We start from the raw sequence: 20,180 nt of genomic DNA on the forward strand, positions 1-20,180 counted from the left end.
AGAGAGAGGTAGATTCATTCATGTCAAAGTAGCAGAAAGATGGAGAGAGACCAAACGCATGGCAACAAAACGCAAACAGTTCCGAGAATTTTTCGTTGGCAGAAAGATGCAGGTGTGGCTTTCATCGACCAGCGACCGGACAAGAACCGCAGTGCAGCTTTGCACAAGTCGTTGTTAGATGGCAAATGGTAGTTAGCGGTTAATGGTAGAGCATTACGGGTGGTCATCACCTTCTTGTCCCAACAACGAAACCAAGCTAAAACCGACAAGAGCTGTTTCAGATTTAACAAAAGGTGGCCTTGCACTGTACTATATTCATCTATGCAAGTTTATGACCATCCAAACTGCACGTTACCTCACCAAAACATTGTTTGGCAACCATAATCCATGGGTGGTATAACAATGCTATTTTCTTTATAGGCTAGAGTCGAAAATATAATTATATAGCATAGAGTTGAAGAAAGGGTTCCCCTACAAAATGTGCACAGAATGGAACTGAACTGATTGACATGGCTTGTGGGTTTGGTGGTGAGCTAAGCATGGCACGGGCAATTCTGATTGACGTGGAATAAAATCATTTCTTGAGTATTGGGCTCGAATAATCTTCCTCCAGTACGTCTTTACCTGACAGACATGACACAGATAAAGAAAGATCAGGGAGACTTGCAAACAGAACGGGAACAAGGAATTGGATGCATAGGGACAGACAGACTCAGTACATGCCGAGATTGCGAAATCTGAACCAACTAATTTGCACACGGCTACGCCACGATGGATGTACCACTATACCTCCAGACGGATATACCCAGGCACACATTATTTTCTTCAGAAGTTCAGATGAGACAATTATAAAAATAATTTGCTGCTAGAGTAGAGACTATGGAGTAGTAGGAAGAGATGAGACTCCAGCATGATGCTGATAGACCGTCCAAACATTTGTCCAGAACGAGGGATGGTGATAGCTGACCAGGTCGTTCTGATGTTCCAATTCAGGATTCATTGCTTGCTAAGCACCAATTTGCTCATTCAAGCAAGCAATAGAGATTGTTACACAACCTAAACGGGGTGATTTCTCCTCCTAATGGATAGACACCGGGAAGATGATGACCGAAACAGGGGAGGTATGGACTGGCCACTCTAATTGTGACGCCTGACCATCAAAGAGAAGTCGAACAGCAGAATTCACAGGACCTTCTCATTGCCAACTTTATCTAAAGTTTGAAAACCTACTATACCCAAGAGTAGAAAAGGTAAAAGACACCCAATGTAAAAGTTAAGAAGCAACGGAGACATCTGTTATATAATTAAAAAGGACAACAAGCCACCAGTTCACACATGCTGAAATATCTATATCCATAGATATAAATTATAACGGCTGTGATTTAAATTCAATTGTTACATAACTTCTGGTAACACATCCATCTGCTCTTCGCAAAAAAACACACACACACACAGCCATCTACATATAATCTATCGGACAAGTAGAATGCCAGATGAATTTCCATGCAGGAGGAAGTACTCCTACATAGGAACTCTACCTTCTCACGTTTGCGCATGCACCACCATATATATGCTACACTCCTAGCTTGATAATTGATACTTGGCTAGATCAAATTGTGTTTAATTATCAATATAGTGCCCAATAAAAACAAACAATAGTGGATCACAGTGCACATAATCAACAGATAAATAGTAATACAAAATATGAAAATATATTTAAAGTAAATCTAGCCGTGCAGATGCACGGCCATCGTGCTAGTTCATCATAAATGAAGAGACCAATGATGCCATCGAAGAAATAAGCTGCAAGAAACTAAAACTCTACCTAATTCGATAGATAAAATAAGATTTAGGTCCAAATCCAGTGGTAACTATGAGAATCAAAGTGAAAGACAAGTAAAGATAATGGTAGCCTCCTAAAGTCAAGGCAGGGTCCGGAGAAAGGGACACCAACACTAAGCAAGCAAGCCGGTTCCTGAAGCAGTCACAACTCATGGATTTTGTGGAAGTTGCCAACTTAAAAAGGCACCCCAAGCCACACAAAAAAGTTGTTTATGGAACAGGTAATGCTACTCAAGGACAAGGACAGAGAGGCAAAGACTGGTGTACAAGAAAGATGCATCAATTGGAAATCAAGATGGGTCAATAGAAGCCGAAGGTGACTGGAGGGCAAAGAAAAGCATGCGCTATTGGATGCCAATAATAGAGCTAAAAAAAATTACGACATGCCAATGCAAGGATCACATTGGATGTTGTGGAAGTAACATCGTTTGAAAAGGCTATTGCAGAGGAGGAGGGATAAATGCTTACCAGGAGAAGAAGCAAAAAGGATCAGAAAAGGGCCTCTAGTCTCCATCCATTGTATTTCCATGACTTTTCTGGGTAGGCCTTCCTAAACTAATAGCCACTAACGCCCATCCAAATCTAGCTTTCAGTGCACCTGACCAGGCTCGTGGCCACTATCATAGCCTCATAGGTGCTCTCTTAGTGTCTGCAGAATCTAGTCTCAATCACTGCACCCATTCATGCTCTTCACTTTCAGGGTTTATAATTGAGCGGCACAATGAGCAGCAGCCAGTTGGTCTCATTTCACCGGCATGTGTCTGCACCATGCATTGTCGCTTGATCTTAACTTAGCATATGTTCATCTGATTATTTCAGTGGACTCCACTGAGAGCTTAGTTTAGCGTTGCAGTTAAGTATCGATGCATCCCCCACCAAGAATTTCTATGTCGACAACCACTTCAATGCAGGAATATCAGAACATACTCGCAATGTTTGAAAGGGATCCAAACCTGTGCTGATGAATAGCCTGTTGCAGGAATCGGCATAACAATTGGTAAAGCCCCCAATGTCTAGAATCTGGTCCGAGATCAACAGCAAGCAGTGTTGCCCAATTTCACCAGTCATTATTGAGAACCAAGCGACCAACCTACAGGCTTTACGAAGATGCCATTATTCAGCCCTCAATCTGTCAAAGCACTTACATTGCAATGTCTCTGTCCTTGACAACTCCACAGCATATTGATTTTGACACAAAGCCACAAAAACAACATTAGTACTAAACATTTGCCAGAGAATAATCTAAAAGCATCAAACACATGCTACAAGACTGATCTTGGCTACTGGATTGCTATGTTGGAACTAGGACATTAATGAGAAAAAAAAATTGTTGTTAGCTTGCTGCATACCTGTCCCTGCTGGATATAGATTGTGTGGTAATTGGCTGTCCATTAGTGCTTACAGTTGACCCTCTGTGAGGTCCCTCTGCTCAACAATTTCGAACATAGATTACAAAAATATGTGAAACAGGGACCATAACCTAACGTGCCCAAGTCTTGCTTAACAAATCTAGGGTAATCTGTAGCCAAAAATTCTAGGGTACTGTAGCAAAAAAAAAAGGTGTGGTGACTGTTCAAATTCACAGGCTGTAGCTATCAGTGTAAACCTTAGAAGGCCTTTGATAAGGAAGAATCTATGAATGAGGCCGGAGAACACCAGAACCATCTACACAGAATAGATCAAACCACTAGTAATCCTAGTTGACAGTTTTGTATTAAAATACCTGTCCGTCATTGTTGTTCCATATAAAACACTGAGCACAGAAGTAGCAGAATGCCAGGAAAGAAGGTGCTTGCACCTAGATTATGTGCATTACACGGTTGATCATATAGTAGAAACCTGCAGCTCGAGCTGCAATAACAGTTCAGAAACACACAACAACGAAACAGACCTTCTGTACCAGACCAGATGGAATGTCGGTATACTACGGGGTCAATGCAATTTGAAATAACCTGAATACTATAGAAACAACAGAGTAGGGCAACACGACCAGCGACATGGAGCACTGAATAGGCCTGATCCTCCCATAAGTGTGCCATAGAGCATATGATGAATGTGCTAATGCAACACAATTATAGTTGAAGTTGAAACTAAACTTATGTACATAAGTTCATCTAACAAAGTTATGTACATAAGCTGCAACTAACTAAGATGACTCACATTTTGTTTCAAATCATGATTGTCATGTGAAATATCAAATAAGTACTACATCATTTTACACTCTGATAAAAACTCAAGATAGGTACCAAATAACCATGGAGATAATTATTACCTGGAAACAAAGAAAATTATAAATAACAGTGCAAAGACATGGTTGAGCACATGTTGGGAATAACTGATGCCCATTATTGTAGCACAAGCCATCATATTTTGCATGTACAGCATCAGCGTGGGATACTCATATTTGTTGCTCCACAAGAACGACAAGTCTGTAGGAAATCACCATTTCATGTTCTTCCTGCATTTTTAATCTATGTAAGCAAAATATCTGACATCTGGCACACAATGATGTGAAAAAACTTGTTCATAACTAATCAAGGTCCAACCTCAATCATCTGAAACACAATACATTTATAAGTTCAGGCTAAAATCAAATGATGTACGGAAACATCAAATTAGTACAAATGTCAATGAGTTATGCTGCCCTACTCTGACTAAAATGAACAATACTATCTCCAGCATTAAGTCTATGTATGTAGCTGCCTATAATAACCTCCTTCTGTAAGGAGAATCACATGAGACCAAGTCAATAATGCAGTTTCAAATAAACGAATATCTGACTGAATCTATGAGAAATGGTCAGGAAGCCATCCAAGTAAGAGAAGTAACTCAACATTAAAGTATATTAGCATAATGGTAAATTGACGCTATAACTTCCTCTTTGGAATTATAAGCTACATAACTGGAGTTAATCCTCTGGGAAAATACCTAAACCTAACACATACCAACCCCTATATACCAAAGCTGAGCATCAACTAAGGAAATTACATCCGCCAGCCACACCAACTGTAAAGCAATACTGCAACTGTACTGCCAATGGATTGTTTGTGTCGGAGCATGGTCGGCCAATTAAAGATGAAAATTGATCATGGAACTTCAACAGAGGACACTTCTCAATAAGGTTTGTGCCATCATAGGCCTCCTTGAGGAAGACAGTGCTTCTTGCTCCCTTGTTATTTATGTAGAAAATCCCATGATTTTTTACTAAACAAAGAAGCAGCTTTGCACGGCAGCCTGTACTCATTGTGGAAGACTTCTAGCTTATCAGATGTCATGTCAGTCGTTTCTGCATTGTCAAGCTCAAAATCTCATGTAGAACAGCAATAGATCGCTTCCGAGCCTGTGGAGTTGCAAGTTCTACTCACCTAGCATTCAAATATGGTGAAGGAAATGCCATTTTCTGCCACCAGACCACCTCTTCAAGGTACTTCCTGTTGGGTCTAAATGCTCCTGGATACTTTAACTTGAAAGCAAAAGGACCTTGTATATTTCCATGTTTAGGAATCCCACTGTAGCGCATCTGAAAGTCATCCAAATTCAATTTTCCTTCTCGTGCTGTGACTGCTAGTGAAGAATCCCAAAACTCCAAACACAGATGGTCCAATCCTCGTACATCACGAATTGAAAAAAAATCAGGGTACTAGGAACAAAGTTATTCTTGAAGTTATTAGGTAAACCCAATTCAGATTGGACGAGCTGAATCTTCTCTACAGGGATCTGGCTGTCCATCGACATCATTAGCAACTTCCTAAGATTCCTTGCCAAGATTGGCTCCATTAGCTTTTGTGCTTGCAGCTCTTCACTGGAAATACTTTTGGCCTTCTCAGTAAGTGTGACAGCAATAGGCTTTCGTGATGCACGACCACCAGAGACGTGGAAGACATTGGGGTGGCGCTGATAAGTGATGCAAAGTTCCATTTCTGGACAAAGCCAACCCCTTTAAGGTCTCATACCAGTAGCGAACCTGTCTTTTGAGCCAGGATGAGCATGCGGAGACGAATGAGGAGGGCAGGCTTCTTTTGGAGGTCCATGGTCTTGCCGAGGCCAGGCTCGGTGATAAAGCTTCTTCTCCGGTCGTCGCCCATGACGAGCCGAGAATGAGGACATAGCCTTCAGTTGTACCAAGGGGAGAATTCGGGGAATGGAACAAAAACAGAACCACACCACGCTCCTCCCTCTACGCGATCAAGACCAAAGCGAGAATGTTTTGATGCATGTATATTATTGCACTCCCTCTGATCAATAGAAAGTCCACTTAGTACAAAATTTGTACTAACTTAATACAAAATGGGCGACACTTTTTATGTATCAGAGGGAGTATCATTTTTTTCGTTGCTCCATTGCAACGCACGGGAATTTTGGCTAGTAGTTTTTATGCCATGAAACCCACATATTAATGATGTAATTGATAACCAAAGATAAATTTCACAATGCGTGCACACCACTATTATGGATGGGGGGAGTAGGGGAATCGGTGGAGGGAGAGGGAGAGAGATTGGAAATGATCCAGACAGAGAGCAAAGACATGGGTGCTTATTTAAGAGACTGGGGCACGCGGTGAAACTAATTTCATTTACAGTGTGCTTGTCAATATTAGAAAGGAAAACATACATTTGGTGAGGAAACTGTTTTTAAGTTCAAATTACTCATGAAAATTTAAGAGGGATAGTCTCGCCTTTTTTTTGGTTGGTGGGAAATCAGTAGCTTAGAAAGGATACCATAAGTTACCATTGAATTTTTCCCTCAACTCCCACCTCTCCTCAGTTATTAAAACGGTGTGAGTTGGACAAAAGACTCTGATGTCCAACTCCTTTTCATTTCATGTTCCACAAACCAAACAGATAATTTCTATCTCAGAACCACCTTTGAAAAAAGATTTTCTATCTCACAACGCTCAAACTCATGTTCCCTATGCTTAATCACTTCCAATCCTAACATGTTACTTGGCATTGACAAAGCTTTATCTAAAAACATTGGCATGAAGTCTAGCAAAACTAGATCAACTGAGGTAGTGAAGGTTTTCCTTGATACTTTCATGTGTTTCTCTATATAAAACTTGGAAAACGAATGTGTTTTAGTAGTTAGTACAACTGTACAAGATAGTAATAAAATAGTTAAGCAATGAGAATAAATAGTGAGATGCAGGGAAGGTTGGAACGCAAAGAGAAACAGAGAACTGAATCCTTTGTGTGGTTCCTATATGCAGAAGTAGAGAATAAAATTTACTCCCTCCGTTCCATAATTCTTGTCGAAATCTTACATGTATCTAGACACTTTTTAGGAATAGATACATCCATTTTTGAGCAAATTTGAGACAAGAATTATGGAACGGAGGGAGTAGGAAATAAGTTGAGTTGCTCTAACAATCCTAAATAAAACATACTCCCTCCGTCCCAAAATAAGTGATGTCGATTTGTATAAGAACCTATACAAATTCACGTCAGTTATTTCGGGACGGAGAGAGCAGTAAACAAAACTAGCGCGATAGAAAAGCAATTGCTATCGTGCTACAAATAAAAATGCCAATGTAATCGAGAGTGAGGAGACAACAGACGGACCTCGCGAACTCCAGTACACGGAGCAGAAGCGGCGGCAGGGTGGATCATAGAGGTGTCGGCGTGGCCAGGCGCGCAGGAGATTGCGCGAGAGCCGAGCCGGAGCGGCCGACTGGACACTGTAGCGCCACCGTACGCCGGCAATCGAGTGAATAAATTGGTCCGGTGGGTGAGGAGCGATTCGGCCCTCCGGGAGATTGCGGCCGTGGCGCTACCGCGCTACAACCAGTAAGGCACCAGGGATGAAGGACATAGAGCGGGAGTCAGCAGCTGCAGGGGAGGTGGCGGAGAACCGGAGAAGAAACTGGTTCCGGCGTGTAAGGAGCGGAGGTCGGAGAACCGAGCGCACTTGGTTTTTCTTTTTCTTTTATCTGAGAAAACCGAGCGCCCTTGGGTCGATCGGTAGGGAGACTTGGGCCGGGAAGCTGGGCCCAACAAAATGATATTCCACCAATCTTAAATTATTGTTGTTGTTTTCAAATCTATATCAATATATTAAATTAGAGTGTGATGATGATCAGGGCGTCGCGGTACATCACTTTACCGAAATTATGAATCTGGCACCGCTGTCCCCACGCGCCTTTTAATCTCGGCTCCCACGGTACTCAAGCGCAGAAAAAACATGTACCGCCCAAAAAAGAAAGAAAGAAAAAGCAGAGCCCTCCTCGCTCCTCCTCTCCTACGAATCTCACCCCCACCCGCCTGCCAATCCGGATCTCGCCAACGCCTGCCACCCCTCTTGGCCGCCTCCACCAGCTCGTGCGCACCAGCGGCATACATGTGCGGAAGGCGGCTGCGGACAAGCGGCTCCGTCGTGCGCCCCGACCGCCGCCTCCACCGGCTCGTGCGTGCTGGTGGCTCCCCACGAGACTTTGACGGCGAGCAGTGGCCAGACGCGATGTGTGGGCAGCGCGCGGGCGGACAAGGTTGCGAGAGAGGCGCAGGCGGGCGGCGCACAGGCGTACCGGGCGGCAAGTGGTAGCAGGCAGCGCACGGGAGTGGATGGGCGGCAGAAATCTACGGGCGGAGGCGGTGCGCACAAGCGGGGGGCCGCGCATGGTGGCACAATGTTCGGTGACGGGATGAATCGGGACGGGAAGAAGAGGAGTTTGCACTCCGGGTGAATGGAGAGGATAGTCAGAGGGAGAGCGAGAGAAATTGGAAGAAAGGATTTGAGAAATAAAGTACGGAGTAGGAGTAATAGGAGAGCAGGGCAAGGATCCATTAAGCAAAAATTTATATTGCCGCTTGCTTTATGTGTTGCTGCTGCTGTTTGTTGTCTTGATTGATATACCGATGCTTACTGTTTAAATCATCACCACACGGGAGGTCGAGAGTGATAAACGTTATCATTGCTACATGTTTTTCATTATTCATGATTATATTGAGAATCACTTCATGAATTCAACAAAAAAGTTGAAAAACGCTCACACATGACTTTTCAAGTATGGTGTATGTGAGAACAATGATAACCTGGAGGTAGAAATCAAAAGACTTGAGCATGTGTCACTTTATCTTTACACGGGATATAAAAATAAGACATGTGCAAAAGAGAAAGAGAGCAAAGTATAGCCTACGAAAATAAACATATTATAATAGTTATATACATATGTGCTCATGAAACACGTCAACATTAATTTGATTTTTTGATACAATTTTCTGTTGTTCCGTAGCAACGCACGGGTCTTTTGCTAGTTTGAAGTAAAACAACAGCAAGAATTTATTATCGGAGGGAGTAGTATTGTGCTGCTCCCGTAATGATACCGTAGTTGTTTTCTTCTAAAAAAAAGATACCATAGCGTTGCGTGCAAGAGCAGGCAAGAAAAACCCCAGCCGCTGCCGTTTTTTATGGAAGTTTCAAAATCTCAGACGGTTTCCCACGTTTTTTACAACCGATTTTGATGATGAGAGATAGAGGAAATCACGAATCAATGTCTGACACCTAAGTTTTATTATCTTTTATGTTAGGTACTTAGGTTTGTGTGTTTTTCGTGGTAGCATCTTGGGATGGAGACATCATCGTTTAGAAGATTGGTACCCTAAATCCGTCCTCGTCCTGGTCTAGGTGTTGCAACTTATTTCATGGAAGCAATGGTTCTCTCAGCACATCTTTTCATGTTTTTGGCTTTTTGCTCTTTTTACTTGTTGATTCACCAACGGAGCAGCGATTTCAAAGTTTGTCTTGCAAGGGCCATGTTTCAGGTAACCGCGTGTTCAATGATTTTAGGCTCTCACTGTCTGAGGTGGGCGACCCCTCTGGCTTTTCAAAACCTATTTGGTTAGTTCAGCTTGTGCAAGTATGATATTTTGCAATTCTATCACCGAATACGTGGAGAAACGTTAAGATGCGAATGATGGATCTAGAGAAATTGATTTCGAGGGACTATAATATAACTTTTATTGTGTCTTCGTTGTGTTTGGTCTGTGTTTGGTCTATTTGTATCGGTATCTTGCACTTTCTTTTTTAATCAATAAAGCCAAATCGTTGCACTAAAAAAATTAAGTTGGTGTCTTGTTGAGACGGAATCATCACAGATTGGAAGCTCTTCCATGTCCATGATGCGAAGCTTTGGCATTGACTAAAGATTTGACTATCCGACGAGTTCGTGTGTCGTCTGATGCTCAAGCTGTTATCAAGGGTATTCTTGAGGGTAATCAATGCAGCCACGACGCTATTTAACCCGAGATGGTAGTTCGCGGTAAAGACTTTTTAGATGTTTCATTTATTCATAAGAATAGATCTTCAAACTTGGATGCTCATGATATTGTGAAGAGCTCCTCGTCAGCATGGGCGATTCAGTTGGCTTATCCAGTCTTGGAAGGATGCCTGTATTCCTATGGTAATTGATTAATGAAGGCCGTGTGATTGCACTAAAAAACGAGTGATGAGCCGCCTCGCCAACTTAGACTGCTACAGGACTCTTATCTTTTCACATCCACCTCCGTGACCTCCCCAAGAAGTTGGACTATTGGAATCGTGATTTCACGCATGGAGCCATGGACGAGGGAGTCTAACACGCACAATCAGAAGCACTTTCGGCTCCGGCAAGATAGGGATGAGCCCCCTACTAGGCTCACGGTCTGAGAAGTGAGTGTTGCAGAGATGCCAAAGCCGCGTAACTATAAACACAAACAAAAGTATAGACACCTTTCACCCTAAAAAAAGAAGTATAGACACCTTCCTTCTGCTCAAACAATAATGACGATATTTTTTTTTATAACTGAACATATCACATGTACCACAACTCATACAACAATTGAAAACATATTTAATGGTAAGTATCATAAACTACAGTGCATCATTTCTTATATAAGCAATTATGTCGAGATTTTGCAAGACATTAGTAACTCCTATCTTTTTCAATTCGGCATTGAACTTACTATCCCATTTGTAAGTTTTGTCAAACTCTACAATCGACCGTGACAACAGCTCTCAGAGCACGAAATAACCTAGTCTCATTTTTCCAATTTGATCTCAATCTGACCATAGAAGTAATGCCTTCTGAAATCATAACACAAAACCTGACCAATGCCGATTTCAAGTCTGCAAAATTGGTTGTCCGATGATTGTATTTGGAGAGGATTTCGAATGCATATAAAGCTGGAGCTCTTCACAAAGGTACTTCATAAATATCATTATGTGTTTTTACGTGACGTAAGAGGTTTGCGTAGGTTTTCCCAAATGGCAACATTCGGAGAGGATTTTAAATGCATATATAAAGCCGAAGCCCTTCCCAAAGATACTTTATAAATATCGATACTCCCTCCGTCCTAAAAAGGATGTCGCAAAATTTTCAAAATATGGATGCATCTAGACATGTTTTAGTGTCTAGATATATCCAAATTTAAACAAATTCCAGACATTCTTTTTGGGACGGAGGAAGTACGTGTTTTTCCGTGACCTAAGAGATTTGCGTAGGTTTGCCCAAACGGCAACATGGTAGAGTAAGGTACAATAGGATCAAAATCATTCATTGCATGTGTAGAGATTTCGGCGGGGACCGTAACACCCACTCTTGAGGACGTTCGCACATGTACACTATTTGAAATAACACACTTGTGGGAACTCAACACTTTATTTAAAATCTCAATGTTGGTATATCATTCTTTTTTAGTGGCTAGCCTAGTATTACACATACAACCTACTTCTCTTCTTTGTGTAGTGATACATTACTTGTTGTGGTGGTTGTGGTACACCTCAAGGGATGGGAGAGCAACCATATTTATAGTTGTACAAGACCATGAGATGTATGACAAGTATCATCATCATCCTAAACATTCTACTACAATTCTCTAGGATACTCTACAAGTATCTTAGTTCTAGAGAATTCCTACTTACTCACGAAACTTCTTTTAAGACCTTCAATGGCAGATAGCATCCCTCTTCATATAACCTCTCAAGCCTTCTAGAATATTAAAATCTTTTCATATTCACTAGAAGACTCTGTAAATATCTTAGTCTTCCAATAACCTGATCGGTAGGATGCAAGAGGGATTCATTCCTATTAATTTGTTTACCCAAAAGTTTGAGCTGATGAAGAACGGTGTTTTATATATTTCAATCAATACCATTGTTTTTATTAATGGTGTGTTGGCCGGGTCTTGAACTTGATACCTTTTGGTTCTCATAACATATTTAATGCACCTCGGTTCACTAAGAGTTCGAGCCGACGGAGAAGGGTGTCCAATATATTTCAACACAGACGTCCGCCCATTACACACATATGTAATACACTTTCAATGTTGTGTTAATACGACCTACGAGATTGAAATAAGTGCACCAATCTCAAAACAATTGGACAAAGGGAAACCGATGATATGTATAAATATCTTTTGAGACCAAACTAGGGAAACATCCAAACTTCACTTACAAGAAAAGAAAAGTAAATTTAAAAAAACCACACCTTTTGAGGCTATTCAAGCACAAACCGAGGGGTTTGTAACAGAAAATCACAACTTCAATGGTAATTATTTTCAGAAAATTAACGAATCTGACAGCAAAACTGACTTGCAAATCCACTTATCAACCCATCCCTGGCTTCCTCCATATTCACACACATAAGACCGTGGCCTCTGCCTCCCTGCCGGCGAAGGAGAGGATCTCGACCGTGCGCATCCAGGCCCTAGAGGCCGCTGCCCCGCTCCCGGAGATCTGCAGACCCCCCCCCCCCCCCGGCCCCCGACCAGCGCGAGCTCTTCGGGGGCTCCGGATAGCAGGGGCGCCACTGCCATCAGAGCGGGCTGCCAACCCCGTTGACCCTCTGCTGCCACCCGAGCCGCCGACCTCGTGGACCCGCCGCTGCCGACCCGTGGACCCACTGCTGCCATCCAAGCCAGCCGTCCTCCTCCTCGGAGGAAGCCAGCGCGGCCGCCGCACAAGTCGAGATGATAGTGATTACGCTACGCTGCAGTTGGAAGTTGAGGTCGAAGTTGTCTACACTGCCGAAGCTCTAGACAAATCGCCAAAAGACCTGGCACATGCCGTCATCCGGATGAAATTGAGCAGGAACGTGAAAGCACAGGTTCACCTGCGCCATCATGTCCGGCGGCGGCTTGAGTGACAACGACCGGACACGCCCCTCGTAAGCGAAGTGGTGAAGCGCCGTCGCCTGGATCTCCATGGTGTTATGCAGAAGTGCGGCAACACGAGCATGAGCAGAAGTGTCGCGGCGGTCGTGTGGCTTGCTCGGCCTCTGGCCGAGAAGCGACTTGCCAATCACCGTTCACGCGGGCCAACAGAGAAATTGGGGATTCGGGGAAAACCATGAGGAGCAATAAGAAAAGATTAGGGATTGGAAATATAGAAGAACTCATGAGGTTGGTTGAATAAATGGATTTGCAATTATTTTTCCATGCAAGACCTTACATGTGGGCTCGGCTTGTCGGTTTTGCTGTCAAATTCGCTAATCTGTTTTCTGTTACAAACCCCTACGGTTGAGCCCGAATGAAATCCTAACCCCCAAATGTGTGGTTTTTTGAAATTTACTCAGAAAAGAAGATACAAAGATAAGAAATTATATTTGTCTAGCAGGAGTATCAATTTTTAATAAATTATAAAAACTGGGATCCAGAGAAATGAATATATGCTAAATTTTCTAGGCGACCATCTAATGCTAGATTTCCAGGAACCCTCTCATCCAACATGGCGTGTATGGAAAAGATCCCCGTATATCATGTTCAATTGGAAATGTGATATCTTCATAACGCGTTGGGTACAAGTTTCCCATGGCTTGAATCTTTGAGCTCTTTAAATGAGAAGCGTATCCTGTCTTCACAGAATCACTTAAGAAAATAATTTCCTTATGAGGATGAAACCCGAGTATTTCAATTTCTCCTAGGCCATATTCCTCCACCCTATTTGCACTGTTAAGAACTTAAGTGTATCATCGTTGTCGGAGCTCCTTGGTTCGTCGTGTAACATAAAAATTATTCCCCTAGGTTCAGAAAATTCTCCAAGTTGTGACTGAAAATGCTAGTACCATTTGGACACGATCGCAATCACAACGTCATCTTGAGTAACTTAATTTAGACCTAATTAAAATTGTAGCGGTGGGGAGAGTATGATTACGGGAAAGAGCGCAAAGTCAATCAGGATTAGTACAATGAAACCCACGGGTGCCGGCCGGCCGATCGACACTACCGATCAAGCACGGATTAGTTTATCAAATGCGTCAATCTAGTTGATGTTTTTTGGTGCAACAAAATGTAGTTGCTGATCTAAAGCCAATGATGATGCTCATGTTGGCGTGAAGCTGATCGTGATGCTAGCTAGTGCTGGCTGGACGTGCCCACTGAGTAGAAGATCACAAAATGTCTTCTTTTTGGTGACTTGAGTTTTAACAATGGTCATGTGTAGTCACCATTGACTTTTGGATGTGTGGAACTTCTAGCTACCCATGAATCTAGTATTTATTTTGATGCTTGAACCTAGCAGTTGTAATATGATGTATGGACACAAAACTATGTGTATGATTTCTATTGGTTCTGATTTGGATGAATGCAATGTGTTGTTGATGTCATGCATTTAATGGCTGTGCATACATATCTTGCTATAAAAAATGATCTGGAACTATTTATTTCATTTATGTAGCTTCGAAATTATGAAATTCCATTTTCCTGAATGTCTATATTTTTTTGTTGACTAGCCGAGATGCCCGTGCGTTGCAACGGAACAACAAAATAAAATGATAACTCGAAGATATGCCCTTGCGTGCAACTTAATTCATCTTGCCTGGGAAAGCCTATGCATAGTAGGTTCAATTTATATTGCACGGAAATTTAATATGCGGAACCGATAAAGATTTGTTATTTTATTGGCATACGTAGTTGTTATGGTAACAATATACTGACATACATATTATTTTTATTTAAAATTTAATATGCCGAACCGCTAAAGATTTGTACGTGCAAACAACACGTAAATGCATCACATAACATACGTGGACTACATGAGTATGCTTCTTTTTTATCTCAGCCTATACATTGATTGTCAATAGGTCAAATAATTTAATCTATTCACAAAATAGAAAAAAACTCGCAAAAAGAAGTATGTTAATGTGCTGATGTCATGCTGATGTCAGCATATGCAGATGTCTACAACTCCTCAGCCGGAACGGTAATTAGCAATTTGTGTCGTGAACCGGCTGGGCAGCGATGTGTCGTGAACCGGCTGGCCGCTGCCTGACAGCTCGGTAATTAGCAATTTGTATCGTGACCCGTTCGGCTGCCTGACGCTAGTTCTAATTAGATATCGACTTTTTATTTGTCAAATTAATCTTGACCCAATGATAACTTTGACGTAATCTTGACCGTATAATTCCTGCTGCTTCAGTATGGAAAGTTTGACTGACGACGGTGAAAGAAACGGTCCGTACTTTTTATATAGATATAAATTATGACAACGTCAGAAAGCACTTTTTTCTCACGGCATTGTTATTTTTTTGTCGGTCACTGAATTACAGAAAATACCATATTCGTGTCGAGTGAACTAACACGATTTATTTTCATGTCATTATTTTTGACGGATGAGTCGACAAAACAAAAGTTGATGAAACCATATGCCAAAATGTTTCTTTGTCGGCCACCGTTAGACCTATCTGCTGGAAATTATATTTGTGACAAATTCTTTTTTCTCCGACGCGCCAGTTCTATCGGCATTTGTGTGACGGTTGACCGACACGAATTATATTTCCGTGGGTTTTTGGGTTATTTATGATGGTTGTGCACCATCATACTCTGTGATCCTGGTAGTGTGATTAATAGATATCCCTGACCGGTAGGATGCAAGATGGATCCGTACCTATTAATCAGTTTACCCCAAAAGTTTGAGCTGATGAAGAATGGTGTTCAATATATTCCGATAAATACCATGATTATTTTTATTAATGGTGTGTTGGCCGGATCTTGAACTTGAGACCTTTTGGTTCTCGTATCATATTTAATGCACCTTAGGTTCACTAAAAGTTTGAGCCGGCGAAGAAGGGTGTCCAATATATTTCTACAGACTTACGCTCATTTACACACATATATAATACACTTTGGATGTTAGCACATTCTATGGCCTACGAGATTGAAAATAAGTGCACCAATCTCAAAACAATTGGACAAAGGGAAACCGAAGATATATTAATATATTTTCAGACCAAACTAGGGAAACATCCAAACTTCACTTACAAGAAAATAATTATATTATAAAAACACGTGTTCAGACAAATGAATATATGCTAAATTTCCTAGGCGGCCGTCTAAATCTAACAGGGCGTGTATGGAAAAAACCCTCGTATATCATGTTCAATTGGAAATGCAATATCTTCATAACGTGTTGGGTATATGTTGCCCAAGGCTTGAATCTTTGAGCTCTTTAAATGATAAGCGTATCCTGTCTTCACAGAATCACTGAAGAAAATAATTTCCTTATGAAGATGAAACTCGAGTATTTTAATTTCTCTTAGGCCATATTCCTTCACCGGCCTATTTGCACTGTTAAGTGCATCATCATTGTCGGAGCTCCATTCAAAATTCTCTTCAACTTGTGCTTTCTTCTCGTCATCTGGAAAATAAGATTCATAGTTAACATCCTGTAGTACCCAGGGTCCATGAGCTTGGCTGTCATAGTAAAGACTTCGTATGTCAAGGTTGTTGAGCTTCAACACCCACTCCATCTGACCAGATGATTCAGTAAGGAACCAAACCCTGAGCAAACTATCATCTACGGATGCATAGTACACTCCCTTCTCTGATTTTCCTAGATATCTTTGTTGATACATTATCCGTGCTCCAAGTCCAATTGTTGATTTAATTACTTGGTATTTACTATTTGACAAGGACATCCTGCGATACCAGATTATGCACGCAAAATACATCATTAGTTAAAAGAAGCCAGGGGTCGTTTCAATAAGAGAATAATGTAGAATAGAGTAAAAAATTAATAAGTGTTGTGTACCTAAGAAAATGATTTTCGCAATCCAAGTAAAGTGCTCCTTGCCAGCATACAGCGTAGCGTTTCCTCCCACAGAACCGCGAATCAGAGACGGTGCCTGCAGCGTCTCCTTCTCGGACAAAAGGCCGCTCCTCCCAGCGACCTGACCTTGAAGAGTAGACATGCATGGTATACAAAGATGGCGGCCATTCTGATTCCTCGAACGCATGGTTTAATTCATCTATAGAACTGTCGTAGTAGACATCTCCAGGCTCTCTCTTGGGACGAAAACCCGAAGGAACTCTGAACACCTCAAAGTGGGTTGATACCGTGGGATCATAAACAAGGTACCTGTTGTAGAAATCAGCCTCCGTCGTTGTGCCCGGGTCCGGGCAGGGAGGCAAGAGCACCGCCCACCGTGTCGCGGGGTTCACGACGTAGTCGTTGTGGAGTAGAACGAGCCCGTTGCAGTGATCCCGGACAGGAGTCTTAGCGGCGGCAGGCGGTAGGCAGTCGTGGATCTTGCCCTGAAATCCAAATTTCAGTCGTATTATTCGCTGCCTTCGCCCTGCACCTTGCGCTCCGATCAGCGCCTCATGCCATGAACATCATCATCACCGTCTGCCCTCTGCGGTATGCACTCGGCGACAACGACACTGCCAGCCTAATCTTTTTGGATTCACCATTAGATGGAAACAAATATTTGTTCCGTCGGAAGCATTTACACCGGAAAAACATAGATAAAATAGAAGCAAAATCTTGGCATGACTGAAACACATTTTATAAAATGTATACTCTCCGTTCCAAAATTCTTGTCGTGGTTTTAGTATAAATTTGAATTAAAACCACGACAAGAATTTAGAAATGGAGGGAGTAGTTTACAGATTATTAGTCTAATCATTGGTCAAAATTCGACCTCAAAATGCGTGTGCGCCATTATTTATTGTGTATTTCTAGAGAAAAAGTATTTTTTTTTTGTCCCAAACTTGTCGAAGTGTGTATAAATGGTCGTTTAAATTTTTTTCATATATTTTTCATCCGCAGTGTCAAAGCCGGACACCAATGTTCCCGCACACAATCCAGAGTGATATTTATAATATTTGTATTGTACCAATTATTGAATCAATAGGAAATACTATTTTATATGACCCAAAGAGGCTTTATGAGGGAGGGGAGGGGGGAATACTGGGAGGTGGGTGCCATCTTAAGATCCACTCTGGATTTTAAACATTGCAGATTTCTAGTTTGTTATAGAACAAAAGCTGGGATCGATTCAGCTTATGGCTAGTTCTGAAATAAGGACCGGAGATGCCGTAAGCTAAGCATTGAGAGGCCTGATGAATCGACCGTGGGGAAAAACAACCATTTTTAGGCCTCGTTCGGTTCTCCCCATCCCTCGGGGGATTGGAGAGTATTGGCAGGAATTTGCACTAAAATCCCAACAATCCCTGCCCACCGGAAAATTGTTAAACGAACAAGGCCTTAAGGAACAGCAAAGCAGTAAAAGTACATTTGATTAAACCATTATTAGTGAAAATTAACAAAGGAATGAACCAAGGAGCATTAGATGCTAGCTTGATGCAGATAACCGGGTGATGCCATTTCGGCGCGATCGTAATCACGACGTCATCTCAAGAGGAACTTAATTTAGACATAATTAACATTGTAGTGATGGGGACAGTATGTCTACGGGGAGGAGCCGGAAAGTCAAACAGGATTAGGACAATGAAACCCGCAGGTGCCGGCCGGCCGATCGACGCTAACACCCAACCGCACATGGTACCTGCACATCTCGATCAAGCACGGATTAATTTGTTAAAAAAAATTCAGCCCACAATTCTTTGGGCCTCCCTAATCATACGGAGATGCCCGAGATATAATCAAGAAAAAAAATAAAACGAGAAGTCAACTGCTAAGATTCCAACGAGGGCAGTTAGTTAGCCACCGTTGCAGGTCAACTCTCTCGCCGTTTGTAAAGCGAAGCAAAGCAGCATGATCTGGGTTGGTCGACCGGGTGGCTCTCTTTTTTTAAGGACGCACCGGGTGGTTCTCAATGGGCCGCCGTTTACGCCGGTATCATCGCGGCATATGTACGTACGTCAAATGCACGTCGAGCGCGACGCATGGAGCCATGGAGTTAATTTTGGAGAAACGTAATCTGATGCAGAAGGAAGAACTAGTAGATTCAACATCACGGACTTTATGATGGAAGGAGAGGTGGACGGCGAGGAGGTCTGATCCAGGGAGGACGCAGATGGCTAGCTTGAGTTTCTAAGCTAGGGCCTAGTGGTGAGTGGTGCTGTGGTAGCGGCAGGGGGCAGATTAAATACGGGTGGCTCCGGTTAACCACGCATGATTGCAATGAGCTCCGGTTAAACAAGGAGCATAAGTGCATAACTGATGACATGTTGATTCTAAAAAATAAAGCTTGACACAACATAACGAGTTCGGGATAAAATGTACTTAAAATTCATTCTTAAATCTGGCTAGATATTCACTAGTAATAATATCCATTGTGACCTCTGATTAATGCCCTTTCTGCCGCTACGGAATCAACGGCACGCATGCTTCTCCACTGTGACTCCCTCCCTCTTGGAAACTTGGGATGGCGTTCAAGCTCTCAACGTGCAACCTCTTAATTGCTTCTCCCTCCTCGAGCTGTGGAGTCCTCCTCCTTTCGACAAAGTTAGGTCAACGGTGCTAATAGCAATTCTCTGGAATTAATATTCGGAAGCGACGCAATGCCAAAGTGTTCAGGAACCAAGATGAAGACAATCACATGGCAATTAAACGATGCTCCGAGGATCTTTTGTTGGTCTCATTACTCACAGATGCAACTCGGCTCCCCGTAAATCCATTCTGCAAGATTGGGGGACGATGTTGTCCCATTTGGCTAAGCTAGTGTCGTCAACCGTAGTTTGATTTTTAGGTGCTGCTTTTGTAATTATTTTTGCGAATACTCTTTTCGAACTTCGGTTTGATTTTTGTTCAGGCTGGCTAAAGCCAACCGTAGTTCCCATAAAAAAAAGACCCAAAGCACTTCTACCAACGAAAAGAAAATCACATGCTCAGAGAGAGGTAAACAATAAGAACTACGACGCGCCGAGTTGGTGGTTATGATTTATGAACAGTCCGCAACCTCAACAAGCTAGCGCATGCATGCCCATGCAATAGGATCCAAAAATCGATCGCATCAAATCGGTTGAATCAGAGATGGAAAAACGATCGCTCGTCAAGTATAAATCTCGAAAGTTAGCTAATCAGGATTTTTGGTACTCCCTCCGTTTGACAACAAGTTACTTGGATTTGATACTACGGCTTGTTGTGGTTGGACGGGCTCGCATAAATCCTCAAAAGTGGATTCT

General features: G+C 42.2%; 1 protein-coding gene, 1 long non-coding RNA gene and 1 pseudogene across 2 annotated transcripts; all 3 read right to left on the reverse strand.

The window, feature by feature from the left end:
- Positions 1-257: 257 nt before the first annotated feature.
- Positions 258-2,789, reverse strand: LOC106866274. Its single transcript, XR_002962568.1, has 2 exons — positions 2,311-2,789; positions 258-624 (listed from the first exon to the last, which is right to left on the reverse strand). It is a non-coding gene; the product is annotated as an uncharacterized LOC106866274 (long non-coding RNA).
- A 1,869-nt stretch (positions 2,790-4,658) lies between these two features.
- On the reverse strand, positions 4,659-6,024 carry LOC100837621 (annotated as a pseudogene).
- Positions 6,025-16,109: 10,085 nt separating this feature from the next.
- Positions 16,110-17,368, reverse strand: LOC112270217. Its single transcript, XM_024458132.1, has 2 exons — positions 16,840-17,368; positions 16,110-16,727 (listed from the first exon to the last, which is right to left on the reverse strand). Exons 1-2 carry the CDS (start codon positions 17,001-17,003, stop codon positions 16,148-16,150), a joined length of 744 nt encoding a protein of 247 aa, XP_024313900.1. The 5' UTR covers positions 17,004-17,368; the 3' UTR covers positions 16,110-16,147.
- Between the last annotated feature and the right edge of the window lie 2,812 nt (positions 17,369-20,180).

The sequence above is a fragment of the Brachypodium distachyon genome, chromosome 1 (assembly GCF_000005505.3).
Source record: "Brachypodium distachyon strain Bd21 chromosome 1, Brachypodium_distachyon_v3.0, whole genome shotgun sequence".
Taxonomy (NCBI): Eukaryota; Viridiplantae; Streptophyta; class Magnoliopsida; order Poales; family Poaceae; genus Brachypodium; species Brachypodium distachyon.